Here is a 22975-nt window from a genome sequence, read left to right as displayed (position 1 = left end):
CTAAAACTATGTAGAAGGTGTGTGGAATTGATAATGAACCTACTTACATTTTTTGTTTGTTTTATCTCTGAAACTATTTTTTCAATCACAGTATTTTCTTATCTAGAGCTATTAGCAGGGCTATTTAGTGGATCTGGTTGATTTTGTGGTCTCAAATCAGTCAGCTTATTAACATTCTTCATCAAGAATATTGGCAAATTAGAGTTATTGACCATGGAAAAAGGTGGGAATGTTGTTCCCTTATCATATAATTACTACATCTACTATCAATATAGCATTCTAAATAGTTTCCTAGATTGTATTTTTGCAACAACAACAACAAAATGGGACGCTAATATTGGGTTGCGACTGAGAAAATGTGGTTCAATTTGGTTCCCGAGACAACCAGTTGAGGACCACTGGTTTACAGCAAATATTGCTGAATAGCACGAGGGGTAAGTGTGTGTGTGTGTGTGTGTGTGTGTGTGTGTGTGTGTGTGTGTGTGTGTGTGTGTGTGTGTGTGTGTGTGTGTGTGTGTGTGTGTGTGTGTGTGTGTGTGTGTGTCTCTCACCAGGTTGGCTGGTTAGAGGGGCAGTGGGGGCCACATTGCAGATGCTGGGTTTAGACAACGGTTCCTGGAAGCCATCCTTCTCTCACGGTTCTTTTCCCAGAGAAACCCAGGCAGAAGAATTCATAGAAGGAAACTGAGGAGGGGAGGGGTGAAGAAAGGTAGAGGCACAGAGATGGGGGAAGTGATGGAGGTAAAGAGGAAAACAGAGTTAAGAGAGGGACTTAGTGAATTAGTGCGAGAGAGAAAGAGATGGAGGGTAGAGAGAGGGGAACAGTGATTGGCAGGGGCAATTGCATTTCAATTCAGGAAGTGAATTACAAATCATTTTTCTCCCATTTTTGAATTAGACATATAAACGTATACACTTTACAATTCTTGACATGAGTACCAATATCTTTTTCCCCCTTTTCTTATTGGAGAAGCCCCCCCAAAAAAATAAACAAGCAAACTAACATTCCATATGAAAATACAATTACAACAGATCACAACACACTATCCCTTCCCTCCCCCTTTTGGTCCTAAGTTCTTGCTCAATAGAGTGTAATTTGTCAAGAAAAGGAAATTAAAGGTGGCCATCTCAGAAAAAAAGTTAGCAGTACAGGCACTCTAAATTAAGAAAAGACATAAGAACTCAGTGGTTGGTTTGGGAGATTTCCAATTCAGCGAAATCTGTTGGCGGGCCACTAGTGAAGCAAACGTTACATCTGCTTTACTTTAGGTGAGAATAGACAGCACAAATGGAGGTCCAAATATAGCTATCAAAGGACAAGACTGCAGTTCAATATCAATACCTTTAGAGAGAGTATTTATAAAGGAAGAACAAAACTCTTGACTGCTTAGAGCATGAGTAAAACATGTGACTGTGATCAGCGGGAGACATTGCTCATCGTGTCATTTGTCTCTGGGGGAAAATGTATTGTTTTTTGTAATGAATTTTGTGCAACACTTTGATCTGATTTAAACTTAACTGAGCACAGGAAGATGTTAACCCTAAGAAGTGCCTCCTCTGACCAGTCTTCTGTCAGGTCAAGTTCACTTCCCCAGTCAGTGTTTAGTTTGTTGATGGGAGAGGTTTTCAGAGGAGAGCATAACATCATCATATGAGATGTCCGCATATCTGCGGGAGTGACAGGATCCCTTCTAATAGCGTGTTAGGAGGTGATTAAGGAAGGTAGGAAAGTGGGAACTAACTAAATTACGAGCTTGGAAATAGCGGAAGAGATTGAGGCAGATTACATTTAGCTACAAGATCATTAAAACTGGCAGAGGTCCCTTCTAAAAAATATATACATACATTTATTTTGTTGAAACATACCAAACCTCTCTCACGCCACAAAAAAAAAAGCCTGGTCAAGTGTGGAGGGTAGAATTGGATGGTTGTTCCAAAAAGGGAGTAGAAGATAATGGGCAGAAAGTCTAAAATGATGATTTTTTTTTCTCCAGATCTTCAAAGTAGAGAGCACAATATTATTTGTAGTGTACTCTGAAGGACACATGGATAGTGGGGCACAGATTCAAGAAGAGAGGGATGATTGGAAAGAATGTGCTTCTATTGAGCACCAGTTGGTACTTGGAGAATTACACCAGACCAAAATCTTCTGAATAGTAGCTGCCCAGTAGTGAAACAGTAAGTTGGGAAGTGCCAAATCTCCCTCTTTGAAGTATCTCTCTTTTCCTAGGTGTTTTGCGTTGCGAGTGAATTACAATACCATTTCAGTAATTCACTAATTGTTATTTGAAATCAATGACACTTTGCCTTTTTATGTTACATCTGTGTGTGTCCCACCTTAACCTCTGTGTGAAGAGCTCCTGATCTACGGTCGTCCGGTTCATGTCACCCTCATCGCCAGGCGCTCCAGTAAATTTGCTGGCACCCGCTTCCTCAAGAGAGGAGCCAACTGCGAGGTAACCTCCTGCCTCATCTTGTCGCCACGACAACAGGGCGAAGTCGCCCCCGGTGTTATATAATCGCAGCATGGCATAAATGAGGGGGTGTGAGGTTAATGTAACCTCCGTGTCTCTGCATCTCCTTTTTGTGTGTGTAGTTTGGTGGTAAAGGGGTTCAGTATGCTGTGTTTTTGAGGCCAAATGATGTGTCTATTATTCCCTCTGCGCGGCTTAGTTTAGGCCAGGATTGACATTCGTAAGGTTTGTGTGTGTGTGTGCTCATTTTGGGATGACTTTCTGGTCCAGTATATGGTCCACTCCTGTCAATTACAGGTCAAAACTGTTGAACGATGAAAAAAACAACTATGGGGCCATATAAGAGTGTGTAGATCCATGTGGTTCTCTCTGTATATTGTCCCTCACCTGTTTTCATCTGGTCCTCTGCAGGGTGACGTAGCCAACGAGGTGGAGACTGAGCAGATCATCCACGATGCGTCGGTGATGTCATTCACGGCAGGGAGTTACTCTTCGTACGTTCAGGTCAGGGGTTCTGTTCCCCTCTATTGGTCCCAAGACATCTCCACCATGATGCCTAAACCACCTATACGATGTAAGATATTATCATCATTAGATATCATATACACTGTACAGTATCATTAATATCATGTTGTCTACTGGTCTCTGTCTGGACATACCCCTATCACCAATATGCCATAAGATACACATTACTACAGCACTTACAGTAGTAGTAACACTATAAACTATACTCTGGCCAAACAGAGATTTTCTCTTCTCTTTTCATCCATCTCAGTTTCTCATTATGACTCCAGCAGGATACATCCTAGAGAGTGTGAGAGGATCAGATGGTCTCAGAGATTGAAAAGGTGGAGAGAGACTGCAGTTTGTGTGTGTGGACTCGACTGCATTAAATTATATCCTCTTTTACCCCATTTGGCCTACAGTCCATCATGGATGATATTTACTTTAGAGATTGAGAGCTTGTCCCAAGATGTGTGTATGCGCGCGCCCGCATGCATTTGTATATGAAAGGATATTTTCCTCTCATCTTCAATTTGGTTTTCAGTCCATCCTAGGATGACATTTACATGCATAATGCAGAGATGTAATGTACAGAGAGAGCTAGTGTGTCCTCCAGATCTATGTGATGGGGACCTTACCTTCCCTCTCCCATCTGTCTATCTACACTACATAACCAAAAGTATGTTGACGCCTGCTCGTCGAACATCTCATTCCAAAATCATGGGCATTAATATGGAGTTGGTCCCCCCCTTTGCTGATATAACATCACTATGCATTGGGTCAGGTAGTGTTCTCCTGGCATCCGCCAAACCCAGATTCGTCCGTTGGACTGCCAGATGGTGAAGTGTGATTCATCACTACAGAGAATGTGTTTCCACTACTCCAGAGTCCAATGGCGAAGAGCGTTACAGCACTCCAGCCAACGCTTGGCATTGTGCATGGGGATCTTGGGCTTGTGTGCAGCTGTTCAGCCATGGAAATCCATTTCATGAAGCTCCCGCTCAAACGTCATTCAGCTAATCCATTAAATCAATTCAGCGATATGGCATCAGGCACACACACAGATATATAAGCCCATAGACACAAAGATGTCCAATTACATGTAAATTCTTGTTCGATAACGATGTCTGTCGGCTCCAAGATCATCAGCCATTTGTGAATTTAGGACAGGTAGACGATCAGGAAGACCCTGGTGGGACATCAAGTGGTCAGTCACCACCCAGCCAGCCGGTCCTGAAAAATGAGGTTACACAAGCCTCCTGTTGACTTTATGACATGCTTAAGTAGGTGAATAGCTTTGTAGGGAGGGTTGAAGAGAAGCGTGTCTTTTCATGCTTCCTCGTCCTAATCATGACGACCCACGAGGGAATGAGGATGAGGGCCTTATAAAATGGCTTCAGTCAGCCCCCCTCTTCTCGCCCTGGTTACCCAACATCACCATTTACAACTGACCTAAATGGATGAGTGATTTCCCCTCATGACTGATCATAAGGGGAAAACATGTTTGACTGACCCAGATCTTCATTTGGTTGGCTGAATTGTCTGCAGGTGTGGGGGTCTGCGTGACCACCACATGAAGTCATAACACTGAAAGAATAGAACGGATGGGTGAAATGATGGAGAGAGGGGCAGAAAGGAAATGTGTGTTACTTACAGTATAATAATACTCTACTGTATAACCAACAGCAGGTTAGATGACCTTTGTCATGACGTTGGCCTGGGGGTAGGTTTATGACAGTCATAAATACCTCTCCCCCCCTTTTTCCTACCCTACTGATGTTACATTTGAAAGCCCCTTGGTTAACATAGAGATTCTGGGAACATTAGAAGGTGGTGGGAAATGAACTATATTCTGGTAATCCGACCAATTGAACATATGCAGTGGTACTTAATGAATATGATGTCAGTTCGGTTGTCATCTGAGACATTCTCACAATGATAAGATGACATAAACTCTACAGTGTAAAGTCTTCACATCAGACTTATCGGATTCACATGGAATTGTTGTTCAATTTAAATGTTTGAATATGAAATTATTCGTGATGGGATGAAATGTGATTTTAGCTTCTAAAATGTGAGAATTGGGTTTTCATGAGTGAATTAGGCCCGACTCAGTGGCCCGCCCACGTGAAGAGACATAGGTTGTAAACTATGAAACACACCCCTTTTCTCCCTCCACTATATAAGCCCTTGACAAAAATGTAACCTGCTGTTCCGAGGATGTGAGGACGACGGTCCGATGTCAGAATGGTTCAGATAATAACTACAGAACAAAGCCAACATCAGCATGAGCTTTGGTTGCGAATGGTATGAACTTTGAACTCTTATTCACTACATAAGTGATACCTCCTAGCCGTTGAGTTAGCAACAGCAGCTGCAATCGCGGGTTAAGAAGGAACAGACCGAGTATTCCGTCTATCACACAATGACGTTACTACAACGTATCCAATTGACCACCAGAGACATTCTTCAAAGGACTCGGTTTGGCAACACGGCCTTCCATCTACCACCAACCTACCGAAGCGCAGCTCAGAGTAAATATTTATTGCATTTTCCTTTTCCAAATGGGTGGTAATTTAGAATGCATAAAATACTGTATTTACGAAAGCACAGCTTCTTCCTTTGGTCCTCAGTCTTCCCGCTCTTTCACTCAAACCCAGCCCTTTTCTTTTGTGTAACCAGCTGTCCTATCTGTTCCGCCCGCTAGGGACGTTTTCCTTTATGACCGAATCAAGGTATAATTAATTCTGTGTATATGTAATTCTGTGTGATTAGTTAGGTATTTAGTAAATAAATAATTAAACCCAATTTTGTATTGCTGATTCAACCAGGATTCGTGAAGATAACCAAGAATTTACAACTTTCAGATGAGACTGAATTAAGGTGATGATTAATATTGACTGCTATTGATATAAAATATTACTAGGTCTTTAAGAGTTTTTTCGGAAGATAACAACTCTATAAATATTATTTTGTGGTGCCCCGACTCTCTAGTTAATTGCATTTACATGATTAGCTCAATCAGGTCATTTTAATTACGGAGAAAGGATTTTATATAATAGCAAATCCGGCATAGCCAAAGACACGACACCTTAATGTTTCTAGGTTACCTTTTGGTTGGTCTTATGAAATGCTTATGAATCATTATATGAAACATTATTGCTTACCTTATGATACAGCCAGTGGCATGGCTTTGATTCAGAGGGGTTGGGATAAATGCGGAAGACACATTTCACTTGTACAACTGACTAGGTATCCCACTTTCCTTCTAACATCCTAAACCTTAATGTTTGCTCATCGCTCAGTCAAAATAGAGTTGAGTGAACTAGATGATAAAGTGACCCCTACGGCCATGTAGCTAACCTCTCTCTGTTGCACCTCAGTAGACCAGGCCTACCTATACGCCCATGTAGCTGCCTTCTGACCTCTCTCTGTTGTGTCTCAGTAGACCAGGTCAAGCCCTACGCTCATGTATCTGCCCTCTGACCTCGCTCTGTTGCGTCTGTGGACCAGGCCGACCCCTACGCCCATGTATCTGCCCTCTAACCTCTGACCTCTCTCTGTTGTGTCTCAGTGGACCAGGCCGACCCGTGCGCCCATGTACACTACCGTTCAAAAGTTTGGGGTCACTTGGAAATGTCCTTGTTTTTGAAAGAAAAGCAATTTCTTTGTCCATTTAAAATAACATCAAATTGATCAGAAATACATTGTTAATGTTGTAAATGACAATTGTACATGGAAACGGCTGATTTAAAATGTAAAAAAATTGAATATCTACATAGGCGTACAGAGGCCCATTATCAGCAACCATCCCTCCTGTGTTCCAATGGCACAGTGCGTTAGCTAATCCAAGTTTATCATTTTAAAAGGCTTATTGATCACTAGAAAACCCTTCTGGAATTATGTTAGCACAGCTGAAAACTGTTGTTCTGATTGAAGAAGCAATAAAACTGTCCTTCTTTAGACTAGTTGAGTATCTAGAGCATGCATTTGTGGGTTCAATTACAGGCTCAAAATGGTCAGAAACAATTAACTTTATTCTGAAATGTTGAGAAATTGCGAAGAAACTGAAGATCTCATACAACGCTGTGTACTATTCCCTTCACAGAACAGCACAAACTGGCCCTAACCAGAATATAAAGAGTGGTAGGCCCCGATGCACAACTGAGCAAGAGGACAAGTACATTAGAGTGTCTAGTTTGAGAAACAGACTCCTCAAGTCTTCAACTAAATAATACCTGCAAAACACCCGTCTCAACGTCAACAATGAAGAGGCGACTCCGTGAACCAGAGTTCCTCTGTCCAGTGTCTGTGTACTTTTGCCCATCTTAATATTTTATTTTTATTGGCCAGTCTGAGATGTTTTTTTTCTTTGCAACCCTGCCTAGAAAGCCAGCATCCAGGAGTCCCCTCTTCACTGTTGACGTTGAGACTGGTGTTTTGCAGGTATTATTTAGTTGAAGACTTGAGGCGTCTGTTTCTCCTCTTTCTCTTCTCCCACTCTTTCTATTCTGGTTAGAGACAGTTTGCTCTGTTTTGTGAAGGGAGTAGTACACAGTGTTGTATGAGATCTTCAGTTTCTTGGCAAGATCTCGCATGGAATAGCCTTCATTTCTCAGAACAATTATAGACTGACAAGTTTCAGAAGAAAGTTATTTGTTTCTGGGCATTTTGAGCCTGTAATCAAACCCACAAATGCTGATGCTCCAGATACTCAACTAGTCTAAAGAAGGCCAGTTTTATTGCTTCTTTAATCAGACAACAGTTTCCAACTGTGCTAAAATAATTGCAAAAGGGTTTTCTAATGATCAATTAGCCTTTTAAAATGATACACTTGGATTAGCTAACACAACGTGGCCTTGGAACAGAGGATTGATGGTTGCTGATAATGGGCCTCTATGTAGATATCCCATAAAATATCTGCCGTTTCCATGTACAATAGTCATTTACAACATTAACAATGTCTACACTTTATTTCCAATCATTTTTATGTTATTTTAATGGACAAAAAAAAGCTTTTCTTTCAAAATCAAGGACATTTCTAAGTGACCCCAAATTTTTGAACGGTAGTGTAGCTGCTCTCTGACCTCTCTCTGTTGTGTTTCAGTGGATCAGGCCGACCCCTATGCCCATGTAGCTGCCCTCCATTTTGACCAGATGCTCCAGCGGTTTGGCTCGCCCATCATCATCCTCAACCTTGTCAAGGTAACAGCACCTCACCTTGCCGCACCGCACCCCCCACCACAGGGCACCTCAGACCAACACCTCAGTCACACTGTTAATGGAACAACGGAATAATTACTCTGGTAGAAACTGAGTCCAATAGATGAAACCTTCCTCAGAGTACCCATTTACTATGATACTGTTACATCAGCGGACAGTTAAAGGATTGTTTCACAGTTTGTCTCCACGGATCCATTTACTTCATTTAAATTGAAGTGTGTTCACCCATAAAATGATTAATTCATTCAAGGTTTATACAAATATGTCCATTCAATAGAGAATTGCGTCAGAAAAGCAATACTCCAAACCCCATGCCTCTACCATGAGAATACTCAGAGAATTGAGCATGTTTAGAGTGAATGGACAGTCGTCACCGGGATGATCAAAAAGTGGTCACTGCTCAATAGAACTCTGTGGCGCTGCTTCATGGCAGATTGGCGCTAATATCGAACATCAACTGACAAGCTAACCATTGGCTACAGGTTCATGAGTGAAAACATGGGCTTTTTCTAAATGAAATCTGCGGAATAGAAAGCAACATAGGGACTAAATAATATTTATTTAGAAGGCTGACAGACTGAATTTCATTATCCACCCTCCGCGTAGACAATCTGTTCCTGTTTTCATCATGTATTTCTGAGTCTTTCCCTTTAAATCGCTATAGAAACGGCCCCTCTAAATGTGAATTGATGGCCAATATAGAGCCAATGGAAGCCAGGGATCGGGAGATGAAAATGACGAGGGTATCAAGTTGATTTTGATAGGTCCATCCTGCAGAAAGACCTCCAAATGCTGCCACCTCCCAATGCTAAATATGGAAGAGATACAACCAAGAGCACCTCAGTCTAACCTAGCAAATTAACGTTCTTATTTCATCAACACTGTCAAGAACAAGTGATTGATAATGACAGGGCAAAGGAAACTACATTTTGACATTAATTTATAGCACGCTCTTGAATTGCCCTGTTTTTCTCTACATTTTAGAGCAGGGAGTGAATGCCCTATAAATTGTTAGTGGCCCTAGTTATCCAAATTGCCCGGAAATAAGTTTGGTGTCACTTAAAAGCCAATTCTCAGACTGGCCAATGAAAACAAAAGATTAAGATGGGCAAAAGAACACAGGCACTGGACAGAGATATGGCTTTTCATTTCTCTTCCTAGAAAGCCAGTGTCCCGGAGTTGCCTCGTCACTGTTGACGAGTGTTTTGCGGGTGCTATTTAATGAAGCTGACAGGTGAGGACTTGTGAGGCATCTGTGGCAGGGTAGCCTAGTGGTTAGAGTGTTGGACTAGTAACCAGAAGGTTGCAAGTTCAAACCCCCGAGCTGACAAGGTACAAAAAAGTCTGTCGTTCTGCCCCTGAACAGGCAGTTAACCCACTGGGCCGTCATTGAAAATAAAAATTTGTTCTTAACTGACTTGCCTAGTTAAATGAAGGTAAACAAAATATACATAAAAACTAGACACTAATGTACTTGTCCTCTTGCTCAGTTGTGCACTGGGGCCTCCCACTCCTCTTTCTATTCTGGTTAGAGCCAGTTTGGACTGTTCTGTGAAAGGAGTAGTACATAGCATTGTACAAGATCTTCAGTTTCTTGGTAATTTCTCACATGGAATAGCTTTAATTTCTCAGAACAAGAATAGACTGACTAGTTTCAGAAGAAACGTATTTGTTTCTGGCCATTTTGAGCCTGTAATCGAACCCACAAATGCTGATGCTCCAGATACTCAACTAGTCAAAGAAGGCCCTTTCTATTGCTTCTTTATTCAGACAACAGTCTTCAACTGTGCTAACATAATTGCAAAAGGGTTTTCTATTGATCAAATAACCTTTTTTTAAATTAGCTAACACAACGTGCCATTGGAACACAATAGTGATGGTTGCTGATAATGGGCCTCTGTACGCCTATGTGGATATTCCATAAAAAATCTGCCGTTTCCAGCTACAATAGTCATGAACAATGTCTACACTGTATTTCCGATCATTTTGATGTTATTTTAATGGACAAAAAAAATGTGCTTTTCTTTCAAAAACAAGGACATTTCTATGTGACCACAAACTTACTTTTGAACAGTAGTGTATATACAGTACCAGTCAAAAGTTTGGACACACCTACTCATTCAAGGGTTTTTCTTTATTTTTGTTATTTTTTACATTGTAGAATAATAGTGAAGCTCTGAAATAACACATATGGAATCATGTTTAAAAAATCTAAATATATTTTAGATTCTTCAAAGTAGCCACCCTTTGCCTTGATTACAGCTTTGCACACTCTTGGCATTCTCTCAACCAGCTTCACCTGGAATGCTTTTCTTGAAGGAGTTCCCACATATGCTGAGCACTTGTTGCCTTCTTTTCCTTCACTGTGGTCCAACTCATCCCAAACCATCTCAATTGGGTTGAGGTTGGGTGATTGTGGAGGCCAGGTCATCTGATGCAGCACTCCATCACTCTCCTTCTTGGTCAAATAACCCTTACGCAGCCTGGAGATGTTGGGTCATTGTCCTGTTGAAAAACAAAGGATAGTCCCATTAAGCGCAACCCAGATGGGATGGCGTATTGCTGCAGAATGCTGTGGTTCAGTGTGCCTTGAATTCTGAATAAATCACCAACAGTGTCACCCCCACACCATCACACCTCCTCCTCCAAGATTCACGGTGGGAACCACACATGCGGAGATAATCCGTTCACCTACTCTGCGTCTCACAAAGACACGGCGGTTGGAACCAAGAATGTCACATTTGGACACACACCAGTGGTAGTATATACAGTTGAAGTCGGAAGTTTACATACACCTTAGCCAAATACATTTAAACTCAGTTTTTCACAATTCCTGACATTTAATCCTAGTAAAAATTCCCTGTTTTAGGTCAGTTAGGATTACCACTTTATTGTAAGAATGTGAAATGTCAGAATAATAGTAGAGAGAATGATTTATTTCAGCTTTTATTTCTTTCATCACATTCCCAGTGGGTCAGAAGTTTACATACACTCAATTAGTATTTGGTAGCATTGCCTTTAAATTGTTTAACTTGGGTCCAACGTTTCCAGTAGCCTTCCATAAGCTTCCCACAATAAGTTGGGTGAATTTTGGCCCATTCCTCCTGACAGAGCTGGTGTAACTGAGTCAGGTTTGTAGGCCTCCTTGCTTGCACACACTTTTTCAGTTCTACCCACACATCTTTTATAGGATTGAGGTCAGGGCTTTGTTATGGCCACTCCAATACCTTGACTTTGTTATCGTTAAGCCATTTTGCCACAACTTTGGAAGTATGCTTGGGGTCATTGTCCATTTGGAAGACCCATTTGCGACCAAGCTTTAACTTCCTGACCGATGTCTTGAGATGTTGCTTCAATATATTCACATCATTTTCTGTCCTCATGATGCCATCTATTTTGTGAAGTGCACCAGTCCCTCCTGCAGCAAAGCATCCCCACAACATGATGCTGCTACCCCTGTGCTTCATGGTTGGGTTGGTGTTCTTTGGCTTGCAAACCTCCCCCTTTTCCCTCCAAACATAACAATGGTCATTATGGTCAAACGGTTCTATTTTTGTTTCATCAGACCAGAGGACATTTCTCCAAAAAGTACAATCTTTGTCCCCATGTGCAGTTGCAAACCGTAGTCTGGCTTTTTTATGGCGGTTTTGAAGCAGTGGCTTCTTTCTTGCTGAGCGGCCTTTCAGGTTATGTCGATATATGACTTGTTTTACTGTGGATATAGATACTTTTGTACCTGTTTCCTCCAGCATCTTCACAAGGTCCTTTGCTGTTGTTCTGGGATTGATTTGCACTTTTGGCACCAAAGTACGTTCATCTCTAGGAGACAGAACGCGTCTCCTTCCTGAGCGGTAATGATGGCTGCGTGGTCCCATTGTGTTTATACTTGCGTACTATTATTTGTACAGATGAGTTTGGTACCTTCAGGCGTTTGGAAATTGTTCCCAAGGATGAACCAGACTTGTGGAGGTCTAAAAAAAAGAATTCTGAGGTCTTGGCTGATTTCTTTTGATTTTCCCATGATGTCAAGCAAAGAGGCACTGAGTTTGAAGGTAGGCCTTGAAATACATTCACAGGTACACCTCCAATTGACTCAAATGATGTCAATTAGCCTATCAGAAGCTTCTAAAGCCATTACGTAATTTTCCAAGCTGTTTAAAGGCATAGTCAACTTAGTGTATGTAAACTTCTGACCCACTGGATATGTGATACAGTGAATTATAAGTTAAATAATCTGTCTGTTAACAATTGTTGGAAAAATTTGTTGTGTCATGCACAAAGTAGATGTCCTAACAGACTTGCCATGTCTCCTCCTTTTCTCTAAACATAACATCTTCATTGCTACGCAGGAAGTTTAAGTGATGTGGGTAATAAACTGTTCCTTCTCCCTTAATGTGACCTGACCTCGGTCCCCATTCCTCACTAATCCACAGCTCTCCACCCTTATCAGTGACCGCAACCATGTGATTGCCTTTTCCTTTAATTGACCCACCATATACATTCCTCCTACAGATATCCATTAACTTCTGGTGTATCAAGTATTTCAAATTACAACCCAACAACTGACACCAGACTATGGCCCTTCTCCTTTCCATACTATACCTTATGTCTAACAATGACGTGTTCTGACAGAGTGTAAACGTTCTTCATTTGCCTCTCTCCCTCAGTACCATGAACAAGGATATTTCAAGTTCAGAAGTCAGAATCCATCACAGTACATTCAAATTACATCTCTGTCTCATTGACCTCTGCACACACCACAATGAGCGACACTAGTTTCACCTTGGCGTGTATTTACACTTCATGTCAAAAGTTTTAGAACACCTACTCATTCAAGCGTTTTTTTCTTTATTTTTACTATTTTCTACATTGTAAAAACTATGAAATAACACATATGGAATCATGTGTTAACCAAAAAAGTATTAAACAAATCATAATATATTTTATATTTGAGATTCTTCAAATAGCCACCCTTTACCTTGGTGACAGCTTACACACTTGGCATTATCTCAACCAGCTTCATGAGGTAGTCACCTGGAATGCATTTCAATTAACAGGTGTGCCTTGTTAAAAATTAATTTGTGTAATTTCATTCTGGGCCAAGAAACACGAGCAATGGATATTAGACCGGTGGAAATTTGTCCTTCGGTCTGGAGTCCAAATTTGAGGATTTGGAGGTCTTTGTGAGATGCGGTGTGGGTGAACGGATGATCTCTGCATGTGTATTTCCCACCGTAAAGCATGGAGAAAGAGGTGGTATGGTGAGGGGGTGCTTTGCTGGTGACACGGTCTGTGATTTATTTCGAATTAAAGGTAAACAACCATCATGGCTACCACAGCATTCTGCAGCGATACGCCATCCCATCTGGTTTGGGGTTAGTGGCACTATAATTTGTTTTTCAATAGGACAATGACCCCAAACACACCTCCAGGCTGTGTAAGGGGTATTTTACCAAGAAGGAGAGTGATGGAGTGCTACATCAGATGACCTGGCCTCCACAATCATCTGACTTTAACCCAATTGAGATGGTTTTGGCAGAGTTGGACCGCATAGTGAAGGAAAAGCAGGCAACAAGTGCTCAGCATTTGTGGGAACTCCTTCAAGACTGTTGGAAAAACATTACAGGTGAAGCTGGTTGAGAGAATGCCAAGAGTGTTCAAAGCTGTCATCAAGGCAAAGGGTGGCTATTTGAAGAATCTCAAATATAAAATATATTTAGATTTGTTTAACTTTTTTGGTTACTATGTGATTACATATGTGGTATTTCATGATTTGATGTCTTCACTATTATTTTACAAGTAAAAATGAAGAAAAACCCTTGAATGAGTAGGTGTTCTAAAACCAGTAGTGTAGCTCACTCCAGTAGTAGTGAGAGGACTTGACTGGCAAGCCATACATTAGTTGCCATTCTGTTGCTGCTCTGACTTCAAAGTTAAAGACCTATATGTTAATGTGACTTGTGACAGAATGCAGGGCAAGCAGCTTGTGGTGATACTGCCAGAGAGGAGAGCGCTGAAGTGAATGGTTATACAAGCACTTCTGACTCAATCAGAGTTGTCCTGTTGTCCTCTTTCTGTGTGAAGTAATTATTCCTGGTTCTTGTTGTTCTCGGTTCTGTAAAGTGGGTTGGAAACTATTGGGGCCATACTCGCATAAAAAAAATCATAATAATTTTAAGTTCAACCTGGACCTCTGTCTCAAAATGTGCATTGGCCAAATACAATCGTAGCTGATGCAGAACTTATCGGATATAATCATTGTCAGCTGGTGAGGTTAGCATAGGGCTAACGTGTGCCAGGTTATCTGATGGGACCAGCTACAATGTAGCGTTCTATCATGTGCAACTATGTCGACGATTGTATCTAGCTGATGCTCGTTTTGAGACGGGTCCAGGTTAAACAAAAAATATATATCATGTTCGGAAGTGTGCTGTTTTCCAAGCATTATATTACTGCAATGTTACAATTAACATATTTATACTAAAGATGGCATTAAATAAACTTTTGGAGAAAGAAAGATGTCAGATGTTCCTGTGGGGGAGAAAACAAGGAGAGGGGGAGAGATGTAATATCCAACATGACCATAATGAAGTGTTGACAGACACATCCAAATGACTGAGAATTTCACTTGAGGATTTTTCTAAGAAACCAGCAGGATTCCTGGAATCACACCTTCATGTGATTGGACAATAGCCTGGTGTGTTGGTTTAATTAGCTAGTGAAGGTTTAGGCTAACTCCCTAGGCTAACTCAATACATTGGAAAAGAACAGTTGTTGTGGTTACTCTGACAGATGGAATGATAAAAGAGGTACTCGAGAGAAACTGGTTAGGGGCTAGTGATTACAAGCTGTTGAAGAACCACCTTAAATGCACTCATGCACACTCACACTCTCTTCACACAGTGTTGTGAACTCCCCCTTCTTACTGCTGAGCTCGGGTGTCCTGTGCATGTCACTCACAAGGGAACGAGGAGAGGGATAGCCAATCACAGCCCTCCGTTGACTGCACAAGCTCGGCCATGTGCAGTAGGGGGAGAGGGTAGGGTGCTCCCCATTAGTCCCATGCTCCCCGGTCCCCCCCCCCCCCCCCGCTCTCACTCACTATCTCACTCACAAGCAGAAATCAAAAAAGTCACCATAGACTTTGCAACGTAGGAGTGATTTGTGTTGGCCACTGATGGGTAGGTGGGGGTGTGTCACTCATCAGGATCTATTTCTCTTAACTGGGAAATTCCCTCGTTTGTGCAGAGACACATTTAACCACTGTTCATTTGTCACATCAAGAGCCTCTGTCATGCCTTGCCACACTCTCTTATGCAGGTGTGTGAGATCTGTGTGTATCCATGTGCATGCATTTTGCATGACTCCCATCTGTGTGTGCAGAGCATGTACTGCACTGGATACATGGTGTGCTGGCACATGATGAGTGTGTTTGCAGTTGTGCGCGTGTATGCATGATACTTTGTTTGGCACGTGTGTGTGTGTTTTGATGCCATGCTGTGAGAGAGAGCCTGGCAGTGGTTAATGGCTGGTTATTAACTGGGCTGTGACACTGATAGAGGCGTGTGTGTGTTTTGTAGATAAGTGGTTAAAAGGTTGTTGAAGGTCTAGCGACCGGGGTGATCTTTAGGAGAGATGACAGGAGGAGCAGCAGGGGTAGACTCTCTTGGCTTCAAACAGAATGAATAGGAACTGACAGTGCTCAGGAAGTAGCCAGCATATGTGACGGAGAGTGTGTTTTGAGAGAACGTTTTGTAGAGAGGAACTGAACTTCTGGTAGATAGACATAGTTTGGCTGCTGTAGACATGATTAGCTGATGTCAATGCAGAGCTAGGAGTACTGTGTGTGTGTGTCTGCGTTGGAGAGAAGAGGTCATGACTAATGCGTGACACGTACATGCGCACACACTGCTCCTGTGGGTGAACTGCCATTAATGTCTGGAAATAGTTCTCTCTTAAGGTAGCTCCATCTGATCTTAGTTACAGATGTAGGATCTTAATTTGATCATTATTTTGTTGCTGAGAATTTTCCTGCACTTGTACAAACTTGTAGTGTATTTGAATTTCCACTTTGACATTTCAGACTTAAATTTGCCCTAATGAAAAATGTATCAACCCCTACAAAAAGTCCATTAATTAGAATCTACATAATTCACATTTCCTGTTGCTGTGGGAGAAATTTTCCAGAGACAAAAAATTATGAAGTTACCATAGACTTTCATGCATTTTCTCATAAATCAGAGACCTTTCCTTCAGTGTAAATGAGTAATGCTGATGATGTGTGTGTCTCCGTGTCTGTGTGTAGAAACGAGAGAAGAGAAAGCATGAGAAGATCCTCAGTGAGGAGCTCTTCCCTGCTGTAATCAACCTCAACCAGTTCCTCCCTCCAGAACACTGCATCGACTACATCGCCTGGGACATGGCCCGATACACCAAGAGGTACAGATCTAGGATCAGCTCACCCAAACCCTATCCTTAACCATTAAAGGGGAAACGCCTAAGATCAGTGTTTGGTTGCGACTTCGTCCTACTCATACCTGCTGCTTTAGCTTAACCCTACACCAGCATCGTGTTCTGTAAGAGCCAGAGGTACAAAATGTTGTCCCAGCAACCTAAGTCAATACCTCAGAACATTTAATGGTTCACAAACATTTTGGGTCCACAACCCTATTTTTATATCTGAAAATTCTTGTGACCCCACCCTTGTGAATCTTTTGTTGTTGTAATTAACAACCAATGTTTACTTTTAATGTGGGACTGTGACAGTCAATTGCAAGTTATGCTGATGTATAATGTCTCATATCTTGCCACCACTAATGAGATGGGTGTGGTTGATGAATGTCGCGTCGGAGCTTCTCAAAGTCAGGGGGCGTGGTCGACAGTATGCACCTCCTCTCTGCTGTCACATCCAACCCTGATCTATATTTGCTTTTAATGCAGACAAGCACTGGATCCAGCTTCACACATATGAGCTGGCGAAGGGTAGTCTACCATGAGTTTTCTGGAGCTTTCAAGACAACTGGGAACTCTGAAAAATACGAGGTTGTATCCTGACATTAGTGATCTTCAGGTCGAAAAGTCTGAGCTCTAGAAAGAGGGCTGAGTTCCCGAGTTACATGACTGTTCAAAGCAAATTTTCCCAGTTGGAGCTCTTTTCATTCCGAGTTACCAGTTGTCTTGGGAAGTAAGTCCCAAAGTGCCCTTCCAAGTGTTGGAGGTGAGCAGTCATCACTCATGTGGGACACTTACTGATGCTGTTTTCTGTTATTTTCATTACACAGAAGGTCAACCAAGTCAGTTGTTTTTACATCCATTGTGAATGACAACCGCTCCTCTCTCAATGCGAAAAATCACATTCACGTTCATAACCAGAGTTCAGAGGCCTGCCTGCCGTCCCGGGATAGATGGAGCTCCATCTGTGCAAAAGCCTACCATTCCTTCCCATATGGAATCTGTTTTTCATCAATATAGCCACAGCACACTCGGGAATCGTGAGACAGAACAATATGTCCTCGTGAATCGCCTCCCCCAAAATTTATAGCCAACAAAAGTCAATGCATGGGCATCTCGATCCTCACAGCTAACATCCATTTGGAGAGCATAAGCTGGGGAGTTTTGGAGTACAATCAGTTTCATTTTAGATTTTTAAGGTTAACCACATAAAAATGCTGAGATACAAAGATGATATAAGATATTTTTTGTATTTATTTCTGACATTTTTGGGGGGGATTTGGGAAATTCTCCCGCAACTCCATTTTCATATCTGCCACCTAGTTTGGGAACCTCTAGGCTACGCTCACCAACAATGGACCTAACTTTAACAGTAGAGGAGTTACTGTTGCTGTCCCTGAAAGAAATGTTCAAGTTCAATGAAAACATTTTTCAAAGAGACCTTTTAAGTTACCTAACACTCATTCATATGTTTTCTCTCTCTGGCTGCCCCACCCTCTGTCTGTCTGTCTGCCCTCTGTCTGTTTGCCCCGGTCTCTGTCTGTCTGCCGGCCCCGCCCCCTCTCTCTGTCTCTCTCTCTTTAAGGGGCTTTATTGGCATGGGAACATATGTTTACATTGCCAAAGCAAATTGAATGGATGATAAACAGAAGTAAAATAAACAATCAGAATAAACATTACACTCACAGAAAGTTTCAAAAGAATAGAAACTTTTCAATGTAGCTGAAGTTCAAAAAATAATAAATATGGTTTTATTTAAACTGGTTGCTTTTGTAGCAACAGGTCACATCTTGCTGCTGTGATGGTACACTGTGGTATTTCACCTAATAGATATGTGAGTTTATCAAAATGTAATTTGTTTTCAAATTCTTTGTGGATCTATGTAATCTGAGGGAAATATGTGTCTCTAATATGGTCATACATTGGGCAGGAGGTTAGGAAGTGCAGCTCAGTTTCCACCTCATTTTGTGGGCAGTGTGCACATTGCCTATTTTCCTTTGAGAGCCATGTCTGCCTACGGCAGCCTTTCTCAATAGCAAGGCTATGCTCACTGAGTCTGTACATAGTCAAAGCTTTCCTTAATTTTGGGTCAGTCACAGTGGTCAGGTATTCTGCCAATGTGTACTCTCTGTTCAGGACCAAATAACATTCCAGTTTGCTCTGTTTTCCAGTGTGTTCTAATAATAATCTCATCTCTCTCTCCCCCTCTCCCTCCCTCTCTCAGTAAGCTGTATAACGTGCTGGACCGTCTTAGTATGATAGCAGAGAACGTGGTCAAGAGGACCGGCTTCTTCATCAACCGCTCTGACTTCTTCTGCCACACCCTCAGACCAGACGAGAGGTACACACACACACACTCACACTCACACCCTCATTCACACCCTCAAGCCAGACGAGAGGTACACACGCACACCCTCTGGGCAGACAAGAGTTACATACCCTCAGGCCAGACGAGAGGTACACACAAACAGGCCAGACGAGAGGTGAGCCCAGAGGGGTAAAAACTTGCGCCCTTTACACCCCAACCTATACCTCTATAACTACCTCACCCCACCCTCTCAATTTTTTTACAGGGGTTGGTGTTAAATTGTCATAATTGGTTTTAATTGTGATTATTGCTACGTTTGTTTTAATGTGTTAGACAAAGTCCCTCCGAGGGCTGCTATAAAGCTCCGTCTAATAACTAATCATACAGTATTTTACAATCACCCATTAATAGCAATTACATTTCTTTTTTTCCCTTCTGATATAAATGAATGTCCAGTAATGGGAATAGATGGGTCTGTTAGATGGGAGTCTTGCTGAATAGTCATGGCCAGGGTATCCCTACCTATCAGCGTAGATGATGGAGCATGCAGCAGCAGAAGGGTGTGAAGAACAGCTGCACTGATCACTATCTGCATATCTTAATCACAAGCATTGACATTTCCATCTGGTTACCTAAGCTGCTAGCCATTCTTCTAATGACGTATTTATTAGCTTTATGTTACATTATCAAACACACTCTCTTGCTTTTATACATGTGCTCATGCTTAAGAAACACACACACACGGCCGCCCACTCTCTCGTCTCTGGCGGGGTTGTTGTCCAGACCAGTCCAGACCAGACGTGTCACAAATGAAAAGTCTTCCTCCATTTACTTCTTCATTTATTATTTATTCTGTGCTTCCAGACATGTGACATTCTGACTAGCCCTGGGTTGACTCATATGGAGACTCCCGTGGGGCTCACTGCTAGTCTGGAGGCTAACCTTCTTACACAACCACAATTATGAAAATAAATCAATCAATCAAACGGGATTCAAAAGAAGAAAAATATATATACACACTACCGTTAAACTTTGGGGTCACTTAGAAATATCCTTGTTTTTGAAAGAAAAGCACCATTTAAAATAACATCAAATTAATCAGAAATACAGTGGAGACATTGTTAATGTTGATAATGACTATTGTAGCTGGAAACGGCTGATTTTTTATGGAATATCTACTTAGGCGTACAGATGCCCATTATCAGCAATCCTGTGTTCCAATGGAACGTTGTGTTACCTAATCCAAGTGTATCATTTTAAAAGGCTAATAGATCATTAGAAAACCCTTTTACAATTATGTTAGCACAGCTGAAAACTGTCCTGCTGTTTTAAAGAAGCAATAGAATTGGCCTTCTTTAGTCTAGTTGAGTACCAGTTGGTGTCATGATAGTTTGCCCCTGGTGATGCGTTGTGCAGACCACACCACCCTTTGGAGAGCCTTGCGGTTGAGGGCGGTGCAGTTGCCTTACCAGGCTGTGATACAGCCCGACAAGGTGCTCTCGATTGTGCATCATTTTGGGTAGAGGTCGACCGATTAATCGGAATTGCCAATTAATTAGGGCCGACTTCAAGTTTTCATAACAATCGGTAATCGCCATTTTTGGACACTGACTATGGCCGATTACATTGCACTCCACGAGGAGACTGCGTGGCAGGCTTGACTACCTGTTATGCGAGTGCAGCAAGGAGCCAAGGTAAGGTGCTAGCTAGCATTAAACTTATCTCATAAAGAAATATCAATCTTAACATAATCACTAGTTAACTACACATGGTTAACTACACATAGCTTGTCCTGTGTTGCACATAATCGATGCGGTGCCTGTTAATTTATCATTGATTCACAGCCTACTTCAACAAACGGTGATTTAACAAGCGCATTCGCGAAAATAGCACTGTCGTTGCACCAATGTGTACCTAACCATAAACATCAACGCCTATTTTTACACCTCAAATCACCTCAGCTGATATCTCAAAGTGCTGTACAGAACCCAGCCTAAAACCCCAAACAGCAAGCAATGCAGGTGTAGAAGCACGGTGGCTAGGAAAAACTCCCTAGAAAGGCCCAAACCTAGGAAGAAACCTAGAGAGGAACCAGGCTATGTGGGGTGGCCAGTCCTCTTCTGGCTGTGCCGGTTGGAGATTATAACAGAACATGGCCAAGATGTTCAAATGTTATTAAATGACCAGCATGTTCGTATAATAATAAGGCAGAACAGTTGAAACTGGAGCAGCAGCACGGCCAGGTGGACTGGGGACAGCAAGGAGTCATCATGTCAGGTAATCCTGGGGCATGGTCCTAGGGCTCAGGTCCTCCGAGAGAGAGAAAGAAAGAGAGAAGGAGAGAATTAGAGAACGCACACTTAGATTCACACAGGACACCGAATAGGACAAGAGAAGTACTCCAGATATAACAAACTGACCCTAGCCCCCCGACACATAAACTACTGCAGCATAAATACTGGAGGCTGAGACAGGAGGGGTCAGGAGACACTGTGGCCCCATCCGAGGACACCCCCGGACAGGGCCAAACAGGAAGGATATAACCCCACCCACTTTGCCAAAGCACAGCCCCCACACCACTAGAGGGATATCTTCAACCACCAACTTACCATCCTGAGACAGGGCCGAGTATAGCCCACAAAGATCTCCGCCATGGCACAACCCAAGGGGGGGCGCCAACCCAGACAGGATGACCACATCAGTGAATCAACCCACTCAGGTGACGCACCCCTGCATATTTAGTTAATATTGCCATGAATTTCTTTTAACTAGGGAAATTTTGTCACTTCTCGTGCGTTTTGTGCAACAGAATCAGTGTATATGCAGCAGTTTGGGCCGCCTGGCTCATTGCGAACTGTGTGAAGACCATTTCTTCCTAACAAAGACAGCCAACTTCACCAAACTGGGGATGATTTAACAAAAGCACATTTGCGAAAAAAGCACAATCGTTGCACTAATGTACCTAACCATAAACATCAATGCCTTTCTTAAAATCAATGCACAGAAGTATATATTTTTAAACCTGCATATTAATGTTAGCAGGCAATATTAACTCTGCAAATTGTGTCACGTCTCTTGCGTTCATTGCACGCAGAGTCAGGGTATATGCAACAGTTTGGGCCGCCTGGCTCGCTGCGAACTTATTTGCCAGATTTTTACATAATTATGACATAACATTGAAGGTTGTGCAATGTAACAGCAATATTTAGACTTATGGATGCCACCAGTTAGATAAAATACGGAACGGTTCTGTATTTCACTGAAAGAATAAACGTTTTGTTTTCGAAATTATAGTTTCCGGATTTGACCATATTAATGACCTAAGGCTCGTATTTCTGTGTGTTATTATATTATAATTAAGTCTATGATTTGATAGCACAGTCTGACTGAGCGGTGGTAGGCAGCAGCAGGCTCGTAAGCATTAATTCAAACAGCACTTTCCTGCATTTGCCAGCAGCTCTTCCATTGCGCTGATTATTACTTCAAGCCTATCAACGCCCGAGATTAGGCTGGCAATACTAAAGTACCTATTAGAACATCCAATAGTCAAAGGTATATGAAATACAAATGGTATAGAGAGAAATAGTCCTATAATAACTACAACCTAAAACTTCCTACCTGGGAATATTGAAGACTCACGTTAAAAGGAACCATCAGCTTCATTATTTAAACCAAATTGAACATGTTTCATTATTTATTTGAGACTAAATTGCTTTTATTGATGTACTATATTAAGTTAAAATAAAAGTGTTCATTCAGTATTGTTCTAATTGTCATTATTACAAATATATATAAATAAATATATATATATATATAAATCGGCCGATTGATCGGTATCAGCCTTTTTTTGGTCCTCCAATAATCGGTATCGGCGTTGAAAAATCATAATCGGTCGACCTCTAGTTTTGGGTGACAAGCCACATTTCTTCAGCCTCGTTCTGTGATGTGTACCCCCAGGAACTTAAAACCTCCTACCTTCTCCACTGCTGTCCCTTCAATGTGGATAGGGGGGTGC

General features: G+C 41.9%; 1 protein-coding gene across 2 annotated transcripts in view; it reads left to right on the top strand.

Annotated features, from left to right (window-relative positions):
• Positions 1-22975, top strand: part of fig4a (FIG4 phosphoinositide 5-phosphatase a) — a 97201-nt gene that overhangs the window by 20994 nt on the left and 53232 nt on the right. For both annotated transcript variants that reach the window (XM_020454975.2, XM_020454976.2), the window contains 5 exons: positions 2356-2456; positions 2886-3048; positions 8086-8183; positions 16507-16640; positions 18877-18993. In XM_020454975.2, the coding sequence (XP_020310564.1) occupies positions 2356-2456; positions 2886-3048; positions 8086-8183; positions 16507-16640; positions 18877-18993 (613 nt within the window). The remainder of the gene's footprint in view (positions 1-2355; positions 2457-2885; positions 3049-8085; positions 8184-16506; positions 16641-18876; positions 18994-22975) is intronic.

Source organism: Oncorhynchus kisutch, linkage group LG21, assembly GCF_002021735.2.
Source record: "Oncorhynchus kisutch isolate 150728-3 linkage group LG21, Okis_V2, whole genome shotgun sequence".
Taxonomy (NCBI): domain Eukaryota; kingdom Metazoa; phylum Chordata; class Actinopteri; order Salmoniformes; family Salmonidae; genus Oncorhynchus; species Oncorhynchus kisutch.
This window is presented reverse-complemented; position numbering and strand designations above follow the sequence as displayed.